We start from the raw sequence: 21,332 nt of genomic DNA on the forward strand, positions 1-21,332 counted from the left end.
AGTAGTTTATATGATAAAGATATTATTTAATTTTATATTATAATTTATAATATGGTTTGAATAAATATTATTTAAGAGAACTCCAAACCCGCATGTGTTGTCTTCATCTTACAAACGTACGTGGTAAATTTTCATTTAGTACAACCAATTTTATGTGTTTTTAGCTTAAATATTAATGAAATAACCTATTATCGAACTTAAAATAAGAACATTTGTTCTTTCGTTGGTTTTTACGGTATTTTAATTTTTAAGTGAGTTATGACCATTTTTAAATATAAATATTTTACATCATACTCATAAGTCTCGTAGAAATTAAAATACTGTAAGAAACCAACGAAAAAACATAGATAATGTTCTTATTTTAAGTTCGATAATAGGTCATTTCACTCTAATATTTAAGTTATTATTGGTTGTACTGAAGAATAATTGCCAATGTTGTACGTTTATAAAACAAAGACAACACAATATGCTGGTTTAATGTCCTCTTAAGATAAATGGTTAATATATAAATAAGTGGATAGATTATCGAAATGAAATGTGAGGTGGGCAATTTTTATTTATTAATTCTAGGAATAGAACAATGTTTTCAGTAACTTGAATATTTTCTGTTTTTGTTCAACGGTATTCGGGATGGTAAAACTTCAAAAATCTACACATAGCATTTTTATAATATTACCTATAATTATTATGCTGGAAAATTTAATTAAACATAAATTATTTTCAAAACGTATGGTTCTTGTATAATTTTGTAACCAATTATGAAAAATTTCAAAAAGAATACTAAGGATAGGTAGGGATAGTGGGTATTTATATTCCTATTGAGTATAAGTAATATGAACCAGTGCTATAATATTGACTATGTAATATTTTTTTTTAAATATTTTTTTGGATACTTATAATTTTGAATAAATAATCAAGCTTAATTTTCAAAGAACGAAATACTGAAAGACATTTTAATTTAGCTTTTTTTTATCGTGTTTTCTTTTTTGTACTTACCTTGTTATATTTATCAAATTATTTAATTCTTAAGAATATTATATAATATCCATTATTCAGTTGTTGCACTGACGGTAGCCCAGTATTGGGAAGAAAAGAAAACTATAATTAAAATTTAAGTGGATAAGCTTAAAACCTATAATTTAAAAATTATAAAAATTGTTAACTATGCATTTTTTTTTAAATTTATCATTGCTCGTATGGGTATGGTATATATATAAAAAAATAATGATTCCTATTTCCGTTTATTATCATAACTTCAGTAGTTTATAATTTATTATACTATCTTTAGTCTTTATTACTTTTCCTACCCTCATGCGGTAGGTATATGTATGTAACTTATAACTCTAAGTATATGAATAGATTATGAATGTTTAAACTTTAAATACTTAATTATTAATATGAATTTACAGAATTTCGCATTTTTATTATATTTACCAGTTTTATTATTAAATACTTTAGATTACTGATGTTCGGATAAAAAAAAAACACAAAATAATAGTTAGTTTTGAAATTATTTTTATATTTATAGTCTTAAATGTGTTGTATAGTTATACACTGAATACTGAATATATTGTATACTCGTTTATACATAATATAATTATAAACACTTAATTAATGTATTGTTATGTGTACTTATTATTATAACAAACATACTGAACTAAATAAAAATATACTTTACAATAAAATGTTTCTTACATGTGATAGGAATCAAATGATTCGTACGATGATGATGATAATAATAATATAGATAGGTATAATAATAGTTAGGTAAATTGGTAAATAATAACGAACATCCAAACATTTTTAAACACTAATAAAAAACAAAAACATTCAAATACAACATAAATAAAATACGTAGGTGTTCGTATGCCGCAAACAAAATAACATGATGGAATAGATGAACATTAGAAAGATTTCAATATAATTTTTTATTAATTTAATCGAAAACATAAATAACTTCTTCAGCAATCGATCAAACGTAATTTCGTCAAGAATAACAAAATAATAACGCAAACAAATAATATACTCTAATAACGGAACGTCTAAAATGTTTTATCACAATACATTTTTGAGGATACATACTTGTACGTATAATAATAATAATAATAATAATATAAATATTTTAACATGAAATACGTCGATATTGACTTTAACGCGGAATGTCGAGTTATGTCTTCCACATTTGGGACAAATTTCTAATAAGTTATTTTTTTAAAGATCACTACACCGTAATATAACCGGTAGGTATTTGATAATGAATATAGTCCAACTAATATATATATGCGTTAATTTGGTATTCCAAATAAATACCTGGGTAGGTACTTATCTTTTTTCTCAGTGTATCTAAATATTTAGATACGATAAGACGTACGGCCATGTATTATGTCTTTTCAATCTTAACTATAACAATCAAAGCTATATAATAACAATATAAATAGTTAATATTTTTTAAATGTAATATTAATAGTTTATGTTATTACAATAATATATATTTTACGTCTTACAAAGTAAAAATAACAAATAACACGTTCAAAAGTTTTCGGTATCTTCATGATATGCAACAAAAACGATCAATACATTTTACAGCATGGTAAGACATTATGGTAATTAAAAATAAAGTCAGTATTGTACTTATATTTACACCACTGTAATTAGTACAGTGATTGTTACGAATAATATTAATTATATATTGCTGATCGAAAGATATAAAATTCTAAATTGCATAGTAAAATCACCGTCGGAATGTATAGTATGAAATGTTAAGACGAAAGACAAGCAAGTCGCAAAGGCGATATTGCGCGACCCGAATTTAAATTGCAGTTGTCACGCGAGTCGGCGAAGTTCAATAATGATACACAATATCCCTACAACCAAAAGGAAAAAAAAATTATTTTTTAACGATCCTATACGTAGACAAGTTGATAAATAGTTTCGTTTTTAATTTTATTGCATTATATTATTTAATATTATAGCCACGCGTGGTCTGCATATAATATCAGTTGACTTACGGTAATTCTGGATAACATTGTTTTTTTTTTCATTATGTTTTCGATTACAGCCGGTAAGTACTTATGGGTATAATATTCTTATGGTAATTATTATTATTTATTTCAAATCTATCTAAACAACAGTAAGTCGCTTATGCTAGTCTATGACATGTATGTACAACGAATGTATAATATTATTAACACATAATTCGTAGTCGCTAAATTATATAGTCGTGTAAGTGTGGCTTATAGTTATTTACGGAATATTCAATTAAATTATTTACACAGGAATAATATGACCAAAAATCAAATAAATATGTCACTCCGTTAAAAAAAAAAAAAATAATAATAATAACAGTAATAATAATACACTAGGTATATATAGGTAATGAATAATAATTATTGTTTACTCAATATACAATATGGATATTTTATGTAAACATAAGTATAGGTTTTTATGTTTTATTGTTCCCTACGTAAAACCTATGACATTATAATTATTATGGCACATGTATGACACGGGCAGAATATGAAAAACAAAAACGTATTCGTTATAGCTAATACAAAAAGTGACTAGAAAAATTAATGAGACATCCCAAGCATTTTAAATGAGCATAAAAAATGTTTTAGGAAGATATCGTAAAACGATATCGACGTGTATTATTGTCATCTTATAATCCCGATACAGAAAAGCCCACTAACAAAAAAAAATGTCTACTAAAAAGTAAATCACGAAAGCATCTTACTTCTCATTTGCATAGTACCACATATTTATTAAAGTTTGGCTTTCAACAGAAAGTTAAAGTATAAATATATTTCTTGCAATAAGAAGCGATTTTTTCAGCTCGAGCGTGGATTTTTATATTTTTATTTAATGTGCTTATCGTGATAATATCTTATTAAAGTATTCGATAATACGTTAAATCTAAACTAAATTTATTATGTACATTGTATGAAGTATATATTATTAACAATTGTTGAGTTAATCTAACTTTAGAGGAAGAGATCACAATCTAAAATTGAATGTCAACAAATTATAACAATTATATTATAGCATTACAGCTTTCATTATTTAAATGGTATATTATTTAAGAGGAAGAGTCGCTGTCAGATGCAGGCGGTGGTGGTAATTTAGCTTCAGACGACTGTTGTGTAGCTCTGGGCATTGCAGTCGCTGCTAGGTATGGGTTTTCTTCGATCTGCCCGTGTATATGTTCGATTTCCACCCTGCGAAAAATGGGTAATGAAAAATTCAATAATTGTAAATACAGCAAAGCGATATTTGATGAAAAAGCTTAGGACTATAACCTACCTAACTATTCAGCACGCTTACGTATTGTGCACTTTATTATTTGTACCAGAAATTTAATAAATAATGTATAAATAATAATTTACCTGTACTCATGCCTGGCCATCAGTCTCAAATATTTTTCAGGTGGTGAATCTTTTTCGCTGTTTACAATCGATACCGACCTAACAGTGGTGTGCGAAACCTGAGTCGTCGGCATCGTGAACTCAACATAACAATATTTATCCAGTTCCTCGGGAACTTGGTCGTACGACGTTAATGTCATGCGGCATACCAGGTTGTGTGTTGTGTACGCGCCTGAAAAGAAAAATGCGAGATATCATACTGCTCAGTACACACACAATACTACAGTAGGTATTGAATGTTGCAATATTATACCCTGTCCTTCTTTTGGCAATCTCGGCATTCTCCATACTACAGCTCTGTGATGATGTTCGTACTTGGCCTCGCCAGATGTCACTTCAATCAAATGGGGTTCGAGATTGTCCATTGTACCGAGAAATCGATCGATACCTTTCACTTTGCCCGTCCTGTTAAAATAATAAATCAACAGATAGGTACATTGGTAAATAGTTTTTTTTAAAGGGTTTTATTTTATTTTTATAAATACCTTCTGTGTGCAGATTTCACAGATCCATATCTGAAGTGTTTCTCTACTCTGAATAGGTATATCCAACATTCCGGTATGGGAAACCTTATAGCTACATCTTCGCAAGGCACTTGTCCTAATTTCCTGCTTGTGAATCCTGGTACGAGAACATCTCCTTTTAATTCTACCTAAAATTATTGATTATGTTAACTTCCTAGTTCATATTATCAAAAAAAAATAAGTTATATTTTTGGATAAAATAAGGTAAGTACTTTATTTCCCGTTATGCACATGGTTGTTTTTAGTTGTAACGGAAGTTCACGATTTTTGGGTGGCCTGACTCTAAATCTCATTAATTCGATGTAACAAGCGTCTGGAGGCTTAAACCTATAAAATTGAAATAGATAATAAATAAAATATAGGTATTAAATTTAATGTAAAATATTACTTTATAGTTCTTGTTCTCTCGTATTCATCTTGTTGAACACAATTGTGGAATTCAACCCCTTCCAATCGAATCCATTCTTCAGTTACTACCGGGATGATGTCGTGACGGCCGACCACTTCTTTGCCTTGTCGAACTAAATCATTTACACCCAACTCAACATCAGGCATTCCTAAAATATCACCAATAACAAATAGAAACATAATATTAAACTGAAAAATTCATCTGAACACTTACCACACATAAATGCTAAGAAGAACAAACGGACTCGAGCGATTTGTTTAAGTACCGATCCTTGTGAATTTTGATCAACAAATAGTTCATCAATAGCAGTTATTTGCACATCTTCTACTTTATAATTCAAAGCTCTATCACGATGAGCAGAAAGTTTAAATAAGGCTTCTTCGATACAAATACTAAACTGTTTCATGTCTTCAAAATTATGACTTCCCAATTTTAACAATGTCGTTGTCTGTATAACAATTATTGATAAGTATATAATATATATATATATATATATTACTATAGAATACTTAAACATTGAAATGTTTGTAATTTCTTACTTGAGCTCCGTGTTCAACGGGCAATCCTAATTTCTTCAAATCACTACCAAATTCTTTTACACCTTGATAATCACCCTGAATAGCATAAGCTGCAAATTGACTCAGTTTGTTAGTTAGTCTTTCGGCTTTTGTAACTTGACCTGGTCTAAATCCTGCTTTCTCTTTATAGAATATGTATAACAGTTTGACGGTAAATATTTTACCATATTGATCATATTGTTGGGCCCCTAAAAATAATTAACATTAACGATTATCTTTTGATAATATTTTTATATACTATATTTTAATAGTAACTTACCAATATCAGATACGGAATAACTAGGCTGTAATGGTAATTCTTGGAATGGATCTTTATCATCTTTAGTATTATACAATTGTAGGACAGGATTTTCTCCCTGGTATGTGATTTTAACAAATATTTTTTTCCAGAATCGGTGAGCAGTGATTTTTTTCTTGTTTGGCTGTCTTAATTCCATTGCCCAGCCATCACCATTGTAATTGACTCTTGGAAATTCTTCAAGGGGTTGAGAGACATCTTCATCGAACAATGGACTTGGAGGCGTCTCTTGAGAATCAGTTCGTTGAGGAATAGGTTGAGGAGTATATGTAACTAATAGAGAAAATGTATATAATACATATTATAATTTTATGAATGCTATAGTTAAATATTTTTAATTTTAATACCTTGGTTTTTATAATTCGTTTCACTAGGCTCTTGATCAAATGGATTAAATCTAGAAGGTGCTCCTTCTTGAAATAAACTTGTAGGTACTTTTGGTGGAGGAGCTATTGAAGGCACGGCAGATTGGTCGGTATTATCAGATTCTGTTTTAGGTCTGAAAATATAAAATATTTTTTATTAAAACAATATATAATTGCAATTTATAATTGTAGGTACCTTATAAAAACGTTGAAATCATTTTCGTCTAAAGATTCACCGGAGTTATTTCTCGTAACCTTAGCTGGTGTTGATTGTGGCGCAGAAGGGATTTGGTGTGTTGATAAGAATGAATCAAAGTTATCATCGTTTCCAAAACCCATTGCTGAATCGTCAAAAGCTCCTCCCGAAACACTTCCAAATGCATCGAATGCCCCTCCGGAAGCATTACAATCGTTTTGAGAGTCATCAAACTTTGCAGCAAAAGCATCAAATGCATCGTGTTTTTCAGTCTCTGTATTAACAGAGGTATTTTCAGGGAATGGCTCAGGTACAGTTGTAGTTACAGTCGGTTCCGCATTATCTAATTGTTGTGGTGTTTGAACTTCGAACGGAGTATTCGTTGTTGGCTCAGACACTTCAAATACTGTGTTGAATGAAGATTCTTGAGTGGGGACTTCTTGGAAAGGCGATGGATCAGGTACAGGTGGTATCGGTTTTGTATCGTATGCATCAATATCTACGTGTTCTCCTATTCCATCTCCATCAGTAACTGAAGGAAATGATTCAGATGTCGGCAAAGTTGTATTTACATAAAATGCATTAAAAGATAAATTTTCTTTCTCGGTCAATTCTAATGGTGAAAGATCTGTAGCAGATGGTGTTAATTTTGTGTCATTTGACGAAGTCTCTGTTTCGATTTGGTGAGAAGAATCTATTTGTTGTTGAGAATCAAAATCTAATCCATTTTTTTCTTCATCCCACTGACTGTTTATCTCTTTAGGTATTACAGAAATAATTTCTTCTTTTAATTTTTGATCTGGAATTTCTTCAGTGGGTACTAAATTAGAGTCCGGACTATTTTTAATTATTTCATTACAAGATTTATCTTCAGGTTCATTAATTTCTTGAATAATGTTTTCAGATTTACTTTCTAGTAGAGACTGATCACTTTGGCTGGTTGGCTTTCTTGATGGTAATATTGGCGCGAAATGCCCTATGTCTGACTTTCTACGATCTGCTATTTTACTTAAATCGGGCATTATTTTTCTGGATTCTGTTACGTCATGAGATAATCTTCTTACTGGCAGAATAAATTCATTAGAAGATTTTCTTGAAGATGGTTTTGATCCCACAGGTAATGGTGGATTTTCTGTGATTGACGGTGTTCTACTTTTTACTAAACATTCTTCAGGCTGTATGCCTTCCTGGATTGGAACATCTTCTAATAAATCATCCATAAGGAAATCAATTTTTGGAGGAAATTTCGGTCTTTCTGGTTTTGATCCCGAAGGAAGGTCATTAATATTAGATTGATCAAAAACACTCGACGTTTGAGAGTTTATCGGAGGTTGAAGATCTTCGCACCCTAATAGGTCAGCTGTGGGTGTAGGGCTAGGAGATAGTAAGTCTCGCATTGGAGTAGGACTGGGAGTTTTGCCCAATCTGTCCAATAAATGTGATGAAGTAGCATCCATCTCTCCTGTTACACTGAGAATAAGTTCTTTGGCTTCGTGTGAAGGCGGAGGTGGCGGTGTTGGTCTTGGAGGTGGTCTTTTTGGTGGAGCCGGTCTTGGTGGTGGAGGTTTCATTTTGGATGCGTCATCTATTAGAGTAGTTTGGGAAGTATCATTACTATCATTGATACCCAAAAGGTCAACCACCGCCTGAGGTGGTTCAGGATTTTGTGTAAACGCCAAAAAGGGATTTGTATTGTCTGGAACGGCGTTTGATGCACCAAATGTCGAAAAGAAAGGATTATCATTATGTGGTTCTGATTCAGCTGATGTATTAGTTAAGAATGGATTAAAAGTATTACTACTTTCGTTGAAAGCAGATGCTGCGTCATCAATTAAAAATGGATTTGCCATGTTTACTTATGTATAAACTCAGATTCTAATAATTTTATTTCCGTTTGACTTGGTACAGCGTCGTTTGCAAATGAAGTATCAAAAGGATCGATTTCTTCAGGAACAGCAATTTCTGGTTCAACAGGTGTATGAAGAATATGAGGAATAAATTCTTCTTCAGTCAGTATATCTGTACTCTTGGGTTCAGTTTCAACTAATTCACTTTCTAACAATTTTAATTCAACTTCTCCCGGCGCGTGTTTCACATATGACGTGTCAAATGGATCAATTTCAAAATTGTCTTCGTTTAGTTGATCCTGGGGGTAATACGGAGTCAATGGTTTTGCTACATGCAGCTCACCGTGATGGTCGTCAGTTAACAAATCCTTTTCTAAGGCAAATGTAACCTTTGGTATACTTACTCTCTTCTCTTTTAGATTAAGTTCAGCTGGTCGAACAATATCTTCAGCTCTTGGATCAAAATCGTCGTCTTCTTCAATAATTATTTTTTTACAAATAGTTTTAGAATCTTCTAATAATTCTTTTTCGAGTAATTTTAATTCTCCTTTTCCAGGTAACAAACTTTCTGCAATAGATGTATCAAATGGATCAATATGAGTAGTTTCAGATGTCGGATTATGGGGCTCAATTGGATTATGTCCAATAACTGATAAATCAGTAGTACTTCCACCCAATAAATCTCTGTGTTCAAGAGTAAGGGGTCTGACGGTTTCAAAAAATTCTTTTTCCGCTACTTTATCGTTAGTGTGTTGGTTGTCTTGTTCACTTTCAATGGTGAGATTATTTATTGCAGGCACAAGATGATCTGCAAATGATGTATCAAAAGGATCAACGTCTTCGGGTAAAGGAGATTTTGACAATGATTCAGCAGCTAATGCAGCAAACTCATCATCAATATCGTCATCAAGCTGTAATTGTGTATTTGTAGTTTCAGATAAAATAAGTGGTGAATCAAACTCGTTGATAATTTGACTGATATCTTGTTCGGGAGTCTTAGTATTTTCTTTTTTAATTGGCTGTGGTTTTATCTCAATAGGAGTAACTATTGTTAACGGTAATGCGTCGGTAGGTAAATCTGGATCGTCGTCAAGTAATGTTTTTAATGGTTTGTCATCAGCAAGTTTTGGGATTGAACTACTTTCTTCAAAACTCTCCAATAATAAATTTACAGGTTTAGGTCTCTTGCGCACAGCACTTGACCTAAATACCTCTGGATTTATATCAACTTCCTTTCCGGAAAGAACTTCAACCGCACATCCAAGACTTATATATCTTTTGTTCTTCTTAGATGGATTAGGTTGGATAACTTTGTCTACTATAGATGTATCAAAGGGATCAAACTCTGTGCTCTCTTCAGTGGGACTTTCTGGAATGTATGCAAGCTTTACTTCTCCACTTGTTATAACATCGACATAAGAAGTATCAAATATATCTTCACCATTATCTGATTCTTCTTCTGATGATTCTTCTTCAGCCGGTGCACAAGCTGCTGCTTCTTCTTTTGCTTTAGCAGCTGTTAGAGCCTCTGCTTCAGCTTGAAGTCTTGCTTCTTCTTTTAATCTTGCTCTTTTTTCCGCTTCTAGTTTATCTTCGACGGCTTTGAGTTCAGTCTGTGTAGGTTTTCTTTGAAAGAAACTGTTTGTCTTGATACGATCAAGATCTCCTTGTGTTTTTTTTAAGACGTCATCAATTCCTGCAGTTATTGCTTTAAATTTCTGCCACTCTTCTTGGCCCTCTGTTTCACTTTCAGCTACTTTTCCCTCTTGATGTTCTCGACGATATTTTTCAAGTTCTTCTTCGTTAAAAAGTTCTTCTTCTTTATGTTTATTTTTCTTATTTTTCTTCTTTTTTTTTAGTCCTTTGTGTATTTTCAGCATGTTCTGTAAGTGATTGATTGATAATTCTAAACAAAAATAAAAATATTGCTGTTATTTATAGAATATTTATAATAAAAACTATTAGATAAGTACAACATGTCTACTTTTATGTGTATAGCATAACCATATGCTTATTATAAAATTAACTTTCTTTGAACTTGATTTTTATCTTTCTTCATAAAATTAATTATGTATAAGGTAATTTTGGAAACTATTTAATAACCTAATCTCGAGTCTCTGGGAATATTAGTTATTTCGATTTTAATTCATAAAGGTTGCTTTACAGGAAGCTTCTTAAATATAATCTTCTCTATAGGTATTTATAAATACCTATATATACCTATTAACAGATTTTGATGAGTTTTTTAAATGATTTTAAGTATATAAAAAAAGTGTAGATAAGCTTTAACCATGTTTGAAAATATATCAAATACTATATTGAATTTGCCAAAGGTGAATTATCCCTTTCCAGTCGAATTAGTTTTCAAAGCAAAGTGCACCGCCTCCTATTTGCTAGTGAATCTGGGCGAAGTAAATTAAAACTGTGTTACACGAACTACGTACCCATATAGTGTTTATATTTGTTTATTTTTCTAATGGAACATTTTGCGCATTTTACTACACATATTAATATACAATTATATGTGAACACATTATTTTCATATTGTTTGTTAATTGAATTATAATAATCACTATGACGCAAAATGTTAAAATCAAGAACAATAAATTAGATGACTTTTGATCTTTGTTTTTAATACATTAATAAAGAAGCCAAGAATATTGGCATCAACAAATAATATTTAGTATTTTATTATAAAAAGAAGCTCATTCAAAATTAATTATTTTAAAATACTGTGTTTTATTTTTGCTTTTTAAAGTTAAAGTAATAATTCATTAGATAATTGCACGTTTACACACACTTCAATAAGTAAAATAACTACAATTTAAATAATTATGTAGCTGTCAATAAATGTAGGTACTCAGAATATTAAAATATGATTAAATATTCATTTTATTTCCTATGAATCTACAATTAATTTAATGTTTATACATGACACGGCTATAATTTCTAAATACCTATTATCTTATTAGGATTTTATATATTTGTTCCTATTATCCATCTTATCGTGTAAAAAGTAAATAATAATTAAAAGGTGACAGTACGTACTATAATATAATTAGGTATATATAATGTAAGTACTTTGGTTAAAAATTTGTCATGTCATAAAAATTAATCTTCTATAATAAAGTCTTTTCCCCACGTTTACTCGTCACATATACGAATAATACAGTAGTTAAAATAGTGACTTCTTTCATAATAAAGTAAAAATGTTTTTTGTTGTGTTTGTCTTGTTTTATATAAATATTATCTTATAGGTAATTAACCCGTTGTATAAGCAGTGAGCTCTACGAAAACTATTCATGTCATACAGATATGACGTCGGTCGAAAATAATTGATTGATAAACCTACAACGGACACAAACAGTTAACGGATACGGTCACAACTGATAATATTGTCGAGGAGAAAAGTCCGCCAGCTCTGCAGGGTGCATTTGAATCGGTTCGAATTGTGAATCATTGTACATTTGTCGGATGTAGCGTACATCGACTGCAATAATCTATTGTATAAATCACAGCAACGTGAACGCTTTTCGAATAAATAATATTGATCTACGTTTTACATATTTATTTGATGCGATATACTAACATAACGAATAATATATTGCGATGCGTTCACTAAAATTTTGAAAAACGATAAAATAACGCGTTACCGTCGTTAGTGGCGTAGTTATGATTTTGTTCTGGGGGGGATATATAATTTATTGGTTAGACATAAAGTGGGGGGCTCAATAAGTCGATGCATTAAACATTAAAAAAAAGGCTCTGGGGGGGGATCTATCCCCATATCCCCCTCCTTATAACTACGCCACTGGCCGTCGTGTGCCAAGCGATTAATAAATCGTCCGCGTCGTATTATTGTCCTAAGTTCACGCTTATATTTTGCAAAAAGAGTAGGCGCCTAGTAGCAGTAAGCAGTAACTGTTAGTGTGTGATATTGTGTGTGTAGCAAAGTATGGATTGAAAAAATATTTTATCGATTAAAACAAATAATATAATGTCATAGTGACGAGTTTACGGATCGAATTGTGATGGACATTAGTCTACCCGGATTCGCTACCGACCGATGAGTTTTCGTGAGTTTTTAGTGCAGTTCGAACTATGCCACCACTGAGTGTACGTACACCCGTGCATCACAGTTGGCGGCACTCGACGCATTTAAATCGGTCGTGATAATAAGTGATAATAATATATTAATATGACAATACAATAATTGTTGTTGCGTGCGCGAGCGTGTTTACGTACCGTAATTCGAAAAAAATCGATCGGCGACCGCGCAAAATATGTTCTAATATAGCTACACGATTTCTTCTAGTCCTGTGCCGTCAACGAGGTGTACCACGATCCTTTATTGCCGGAAAGTACTAACCGGCGGTGCGGCAAAAAAAGGGCTTTAGCGAACGTAACAAAAAAAAAAAAACACCTCCCAGGTATACGAAACGTCACGTCGACGCCGTCGGACGGATGACGACTTGCGGTTTACGATGATGTATTATTGTGTATTAAATTATTATCGATCATCTGTCGTGCGCGCGTTTAGCGGAACTGTCGCTGCGCGTTGAGCATGACGTATCGTTACGACATTTTATAATATATTACTATAAAGTATTATATTATTATTGTGGACAAGATCGACGGACGCGATGCTGCTGCTGCTGCTGCTGCTTCTGCCGTCGTCGCACTACTGTGTTTTGTTCACCAATTGACCGATCTCACGACGGGATCCCAAAATAGAACACGTGGCGAGTAGAAAAATAAAAAAATCACCAACAGGAGGGATACATCGTACAACACGACGTATATATATAGACGTATTATATGAGAAATGTACCGCGGTCGACGGTCCGAATTCTAATAGACAACAAATGCGTGCCCAATATTATGTAATAAATTTGGTGTATTATGTGCGTTTATGATACAAAAGTATTTTAATAAAACGTTTGGAGAACATTAATATATTATATTATTATGATTTATATTATATATTACGGTTTATCTCATTGACCGACTGCGTATTACGACGATCATTATTGAACGGCAGTCGATTGCGCATTGCGTACGTATAATGTAATGTCGTAATACGAACATGTCCGATAACGGCCAGTACGGCGATTAATTTTTATTGTCGAATCGTTATAATATTACTATGACATGATAAACTGCTCCTACCAGTGGTGACGATGGCGTGTGCTCGAAAGATAACGCGGACTTAACGACGATGACCCAGAAATCGGAGAAAACGTTGTCTCGTCGGGCAACCGCGATCGTTAGTAGGAAAATTAAAATTAAAAGTGATCATTAAAAAATTATTTACCACTGTGCTGTCGGCTGTTATTATTATGGAAAAACGCACCACGAGTGTAAATAGTACGAGAAGTGTATACTACGATAAATCGACGAAAAGAAACATGAATGAAAATTGTATTTACCTTGGCTGCTATGTTTGCTAGAAACGAAATACGAATTTGTTCAAACCAACAACAACAGTTACATCTGCTCGAAATAGGTTTTATTTTTAATTTGTATAGGGATTTGAGCCATTATTTTCTACTGTATAGGAAAATAGGGTATTTCGATAAAAACGCTCGCAAAAATAATATTACATCTCTAAAATATCCTCGAGTTATAAACCCTTAACTAAATATCATTCGGAAGAATGTAAGAATAACTTAATAATAATTGACAGTTGTGCAACACATTGAATTTGATTAAATTTATATAGTGTAACAATATACCTCTTACGTTGATACTTAGTACAAATGCGAAGCTTAATAGTGAGTAAACATTAGAGGTGCATTATATTATTATCTAAATGTATTAAAACGAATATTTGTTGTTTGTCTTTTTTAGACTCATAGCTGGTGGATAGTTTTCAATAACTTGTATGGTTTCTACTGGTTACAGTTTATTCTACTATTATAACAATTAATAAAATTACGGTATATAGAAATGTTTATAATATTAGGTACCTATATATAAAAAAAAAATCAAATATATTAATTATGATCATGATATAACCATGTTTATATTTTTATGATTTATGACCATAATTAATTAACTTTTTCTAATTTTCGATATATTTTCCTTGTACCTCAACACGTAAAGACGAATATCAATTTTAATTACATTACATTTACGTCGGTTTAAAAGCATTATTAGTTGAACCTATCCACAGTTTTTATGTTTACATCAATATATCCGAAATTAAGAGTGGAAATCATAAAATCAATAATTGTAACTGTGTTTGTATTATATATTATACTTCAATCAAAGCAAAACAGAAAACGATATAGATATAGTTTTAATCCGGGCAAAGTTGGATAATACAGCTAGTTTCATGTATAAATTAATGATACTATATTATATTATTATGTATTAAATGAGTACTATTTATTCATAATATAATAGTTCAACGCCTTGTTCAAGTTAAAAAATCATCAATTTTCATTTGTACGGGCACATTGTATACTTCGTTAAATCCTTAATATTAATATTAAAATGTATACGACTATTAAAGCGAATGCAGAATCTCATTTCATTTAAGAGCTTTAAATATAATACAATTTCACACTAAAAAAATCCTCATATTATATTATATTCATATAGCGTGTTCTTAAAATCCTTGAATTATGCATACAAAATAAAGATAGTAAGTACCTACTTCTAATCAATTATAATTATTCGAAATTAAAGCAGTCTACGAGAAGGGGTCCGTAACACGCAAGACCTAAAAGACCCGTGGAAAAGTTTGGTTTGGGATCAATCACTCTACGGTAGATGCGTGTAAATGACAGACAGTAGAATAGTGAGTAAAAAATTACCGGACAAAAACAACAATGACGGAGAAAAAAATAAATACTTTTAGACTTTGGTGGCTGTTTCTTACGCGAGAGTAAATCGATTTTATTTTGTTGGGAGCTTAAAGCTATTTGCATTGTAAAACTTGACACATTGTTTTGTTTATACGCAAATATAATCAATCGGTGGAAGGTACTAAAACGTTTGATATATTATCATAATATTGTTCAGTCAAAATATTGATATAATATTATAATAACGTGCGTTTAAATAATGATTGACACTCACACGACACAAACACATACATACATGATGCGTGTTTATTCTATTTGACCTAAACGTATATGAGAATATAATATAATAAAAACTACGCGTTTAAGGTTAAGCATAAACTCCGGAGAAGCTATCAATAATTACAATCTGCTAATCAAAGGCATTTGTCCCCAAGTTCTCAACAGACGCATACAAAATGTATTAAATTCTCCGAGTGATTATATTATTATTATGCATTGTCATTGTTAGCACATGGCCTACGTACTAATGAGGATTAAATACATTTTTATTCAGAAATGTAAGGAAAAAATTTAATGTTTCGAAACTTTTTAAATTAAGAATAATAACATATAAATTCCAATAGTGATCGGTCTGTCAATGTACACACCAAGGTTATTATATCCATAGGTATTAGTTAAAATGATAAAGATTTCGTCAACATCGATGCGATTTTCTGTATAAGTGCCTGTACCGTAAAGTATGGCATTGATAATAACTTTTATAGGTACAATAAACAGTATAACGTCTGAATAGACGATTCCGGAAAGAGACCGATTCAACGGCTTAAAAGCTTGAACATATTTTCATCGTTTATTTTCTGAGAAATCGAGAAGTTAAGATTTATTTCTTTTCGATATTATGTAGTAAAAGACTATACGCCAAAGTGCCTGACCTATACTATATTAAGTGTATATAGCTGTAATGCTGTATAATAATGTGAGTGGAATGGTAAACTGCGGACGACGGGTAATCGATTTCATAAACGATCCAAATAACAATAATAATACGATACTCGTTACTGTTACGAGCTGTCGATAACACTCGCATACGCTGATATGCTATACGTTATACATCATAAACCATTATGATGATTGTACAGTGGCCAGTCGACCGAATGTACATAATATGACAATACATTATACGAATCCTGCAACAATTATTCGTTTTTCGGCTCGTATCGGAAACGTAGTCATCCGTTTAGAAACTCAACGATCCGAATTATATTACATTTAAAAATACAATATAAAATCGTATTTACATCATCGATGATGAATAATAAAGGTGGGCTCGCGTGCGCGCGCGTGTGTGTGTGCACATTGTTATCTATCTTTTTTTTAGCGGAGACGGACAATAATATAAACCGTAATTTTAGTTAATGTTCCACTCTTCCAGCCGTCCAGTTCACACAACCACACGCATAATCGTATATAAAAATACGCGTATAAATCCATAGGTATAATGCACGACGAAAGTTTGTCAAAGTGCGATTATCACAAGTATTTCATTCGAATTTAAAAACCCGGACGATATAATCAAATACAAAGTGAAGGTCGTGAGTTTGTGCGTGATGCGCGGGCGCGCGTCGCGTCGCGTCGTCTCGTTATATTAAGTACAATATTATGTGTATATATATATATATATATATATATGTATATGTGTGCGTGTGTTCACGCCTTGCCCAGTGACCTATATACGGTCCGCGGTAGACATCGACGGCGGCGGCGGCGGCGGCGTCCTTTCCGCGATATTATTTTTCGCGTTTTCCGCGTCTCACAAACGCTCCGAACTATATCCGGAAAACCGTTTTTATTCTCTCGTCTACTATATACCGCGGATCGACAACCCGGGCGAACCGACATCGGTCATATTATGCATCGCGACACGCGTAAAGTATATATACAGATAATCATATAATAATAACAATACTAGCTGGTAATAAAACAAATCTACAAGCTATATACTATATAATATTAACATTAAGATCGTATATACGGTTCTTACTTGTGCCGTGGCATTTGCGGTGTACTGGACTCGGCCCAACGACATCGGGTCTCGCAGTGACAAGAAAAAAAAAACAATAATAAACGAACCCAAGATCGATGTCGAAACTCGAAAACGACGTCTCGTCGGGGATGACGACGACGGCGGCGGGGTCGAAAACTACGGTAAACGTGAAACCCAACGACGACGCCTTATACTACGATAAGAGACTCGCGGAAGACGGCCGTCGGTGAACACCTCTGTATGAAATGGGGAACGTTGCGCGCGACGGTTGTCGAGCGCGGACGACGGCGACGAGCTTGGACGAGGGAACGCCGTGAATTTTATCGCGCACACTGCCCGGTTTTCCCGACGGCGGCGGTGGCGGTGGCGGTCGATTTTTCCGCTCAGACTATATACCGACTTGGGCGGCGGCCGCTACGGGGCGCCTCCCGCGACCGAGGACGCCCCTCCGCTGCCGACTACTTTTCCGCTGTGCCGTTCGTTTTCCGCCGGCTTCCACCGATTCCTCGCCACCGCTGGACGATGTGGGTATATCGATTGTCCTACCCCGAACAGAACAACGTGACGCAAGAGTAAAATATGTATGTTTGGCGTGTGGGTATATTGATTTCCGAGCAACCGAGTGCGTGGGTGCGTGCGTGCGTGTGTGTGTGATGTTACGCACAAACGTTGAGTCCGTTCCGGAAAATGTTTTTTCGAAAAGCGAGGGTTGGTGGCGGTGTATCGTCGCAGGTATAATCGCCTGCACCGTATATAGTGCATAATATCATATTTAGTACCTGAGTACAGTCGTTGGCCAAACCTCGAAGCGCTATAACACTGTATATTAATTGTGAGTCATTCTTCATACGCGACCCTTAGCAAATGCGTAACATACAATAATAAAAAAAAAAACGTCATCACGAAAGGTTTTGAAAAATATACGCATTGAAGTGAACAGACGATAATATAATATAATATATATAATAAAAATTTCATTCTGTGAATTTGCCTATTTATTGATCGCGGAAAGGTCGAGCGGCACCATGACTTCGACATCCGTTGAGATTCAATTCGAAAGTTTCGCTTCGAAACGACCGAACGATTAGTCCGCACACGCTGGCCACTATACTCTGTGAACTGTATCAAAGGGTCTGAACTTTGTTTTATCTTTTTGTCACGGCAAAAGTCACGAACTCGTGATTTTGACTCCGAAACATCAAAGAAGAACTTGACTAACTCGTTTCGCATGCAAACGAAATCGTTTTAAACTTTTTCTACCAGTAATTTATAGCTGTTCTTCTGTTATATTTGACGTAAAATTATTACAAATTACCATCATCGTATCTGAAATGGCTGTTCACTTTTCACGGAAAGATTCTTTACTTTTTTAAAAATCATCTTTCTCGAAAATGGACTTGATCTGAATTAATGATTCTAATAAAATATGTATTTGTTATATATTTATTACAATATTGGTTACTAAACAGACAAACAATGCAATATTGTGTAATGAGTAATGATTAATAAAACTAGCCTGCTAGTGACTAAAACTAACTACGTATAAATTATAAAAATAACTCAAGTTGACATCGTTAAAAAAATGTTATGTAACATAAAGAAAGAAGTAAAAATATAAATTTGAGTAAAATCTGTAAGTGTATGTACATAAATAAGCTGCTGAAAAATATTATATTGTTTTATGTAGTTACTAAATTGATTATTATTAATGATTTTACACATGAAAGATCGTTATTACGTCATATCTATACTACCAATATAAGTGAAAACAATTTTAATTAATTTTTCTTGCATTCAAGAAATACAAAAAGTTGGAAATCTTTGAAATATTTTTAATGAAATATTTTTAGACGTACTTATTTATGTGTTTTGAATTATCAGTTATTACACATTTGATTAGTTCAATAATAAATTAAGTATAATCTAATCCAATCGAAATAATAAATTATTGTACCTTATTGAATAATATTTAGAAAAAATATCCAAACTAAATTTAAAATAAATCGTACAAATATAGAAATTTAAATTTAAAATATTAAACACAATTGTAAAAAGATAAATAAAATCTGAGTTAAGTATTTTGTGTGTCCAAAATGTTGCTAAGTACATACTAATACCGCAGAAATTATAAGTATCCTTAGTACGATTTTATTACAACTTCAAAATATAGGTTAAGTAGGTAGAAAATAAGGACTTTTACGTTTTGGTTTTATATGTTATTTTATAATCAGTAAAACTTGTATATACCTAGTTTAAATGAATATAAATATCACAATTATTCATAGCACAAAAAATATTACATAACCTGCACAAAGATTTAATTTTATCACAGTTTTTAAACTAGTAATCGGCTTGAAGAGTTAAAATCATTGCATATAATTATATTTAATTTTAAATAGTATTATATTACAGTATTGATTCATTTATTCGAATTAGTTAATAGGAAATATATGTGTTAAGTAAAAGGATAATTTGGATAAAATCCTTAAACTTATATTGAGTATTATAATATGATATAAGTAGTAATTATTAGTGTTAGGTATTTGTTCTGCGTGGTAAGGTGTTTCAATGTACGTGATTTGGGTGGTAAAAACTAAAAACAGATAAGTGTGTACACATAAAAACACCTATCAATGATAAATTTAAATATTGTTTTTAATCATTTACATTTTTATATAATATATTTAATTAATATTAATTATTATTAAATTATGAGTTAGGTATCACTTATTTTCAAGTAAATAAAATAACATAAAGGCGTATTGGATTAAAAATATTAATTTATCTCTATTATTCAGTATTTTGTATTTTAAAAAAAAAAATAATTATTATTAATAAGCATAATATTAAATATGCCATTGTTTGTAATAAGTTTTATTGTGTAATATTGTACATTTAACCTTAACTGAATTTTACTATTTTAACTCCAAAAAATATTAACACTTAGTGAAAAATAATTTTTATTGCAACCACTCACAGTGATAGTATTTTGTTATGATTCTATTGATGAATAATCAAATATAATATTACGAAGTGTTTATTGTTAGATTAAAAACAGTATTTTAGATTCAATTAAAACTAATTATCACGATAACGCTTTACAGAATGTACATTTAATATGAAAAATTACTTTTATGGACATTTCAAACTACGGAGATTTTATTTTTTATTTAAATAAAATAATAAAATAATAAGCCTAAAATATTAAAATGAGATGGTGAAAAAAGCATTTTAAAGGTTTTTTTATTAAACGTAAATATAATAAAAATAAAAATAAAAATTGATTGATGATGTTATACTGCAATAATATTTTATAAAACAATAATAATTTTTCAAATTTGAACATAGAGAACATAAAAGTTTCTGTAATTTTTCCAAGTAGGTTCTTATGATGAATCATTATAATAATAAATAAAAATTAATAATTGGTATGATTCAAATAATGATAATAATAATGAAAAGAATAGTAGCCAATTATAATAGGTGTCTATTTATTAATTTTAATTACTAAAATTGTGTTCGAATCTGGTAATTACCTACTGAGAAAATTATTTATATTTTATAGTCATAACACGAACAGAAAATATCATTATATTACCCACGGTTAGGTCGTTCACCGTGGTTTTCTTGACAAACAGTAGCAACATGTAATTTGCCAAAATATTACAACAAGAAGTATACCAGTGTCGTCGGACGTGATCATCGTAAGATGGTCCCAGTCGTGGGCCGGAGAAGATCACTCATTCATCCTGTATCCTGTAGAAACGTGAAATGCATAGAAAGAAGAGAAGACATAGACGAAATGAAAATTCCTGGTCGCCCTCGAGCAAATTGCTTC

General features: G+C 31.7%; 1 protein-coding gene across 1 annotated transcript; it reads right to left on the bottom strand.

The window, feature by feature from the left end:
* Nucleotides 1–1,497: 1,497 nt before the first annotated feature.
* Nucleotides 1,498–17,852, bottom strand: LOC114128332 (protein stoned-B-like). Its single transcript, XM_027992821.2, is given in 13 exon segments — nucleotides 1,498–4,214; nucleotides 4,383–4,593; nucleotides 4,675–4,826; nucleotides 4,907–5,073; nucleotides 5,158–5,272; nucleotides 5,334–5,502; nucleotides 5,568–5,802; nucleotides 5,894–6,120; nucleotides 6,192–6,503; nucleotides 6,578–6,729; nucleotides 6,792–8,650; nucleotides 8,653–10,544; nucleotides 17,492–17,852. Coding segments are annotated over 12 exon segments (5,604 nt in total). The 5' UTR covers nucleotides 10,519–10,544; nucleotides 17,492–17,852; the 3' UTR covers nucleotides 1,498–4,075.
* Nucleotides 17,853–21,332: the final 3,480 nt, after the last annotated feature.

The sequence above is a fragment of the Aphis gossypii genome, chromosome 1 (assembly GCF_020184175.1).
Source record: "Aphis gossypii isolate Hap1 chromosome 1, ASM2018417v2, whole genome shotgun sequence".
Taxonomy (NCBI): Eukaryota; Metazoa; Arthropoda; class Insecta; order Hemiptera; family Aphididae; genus Aphis; species Aphis gossypii.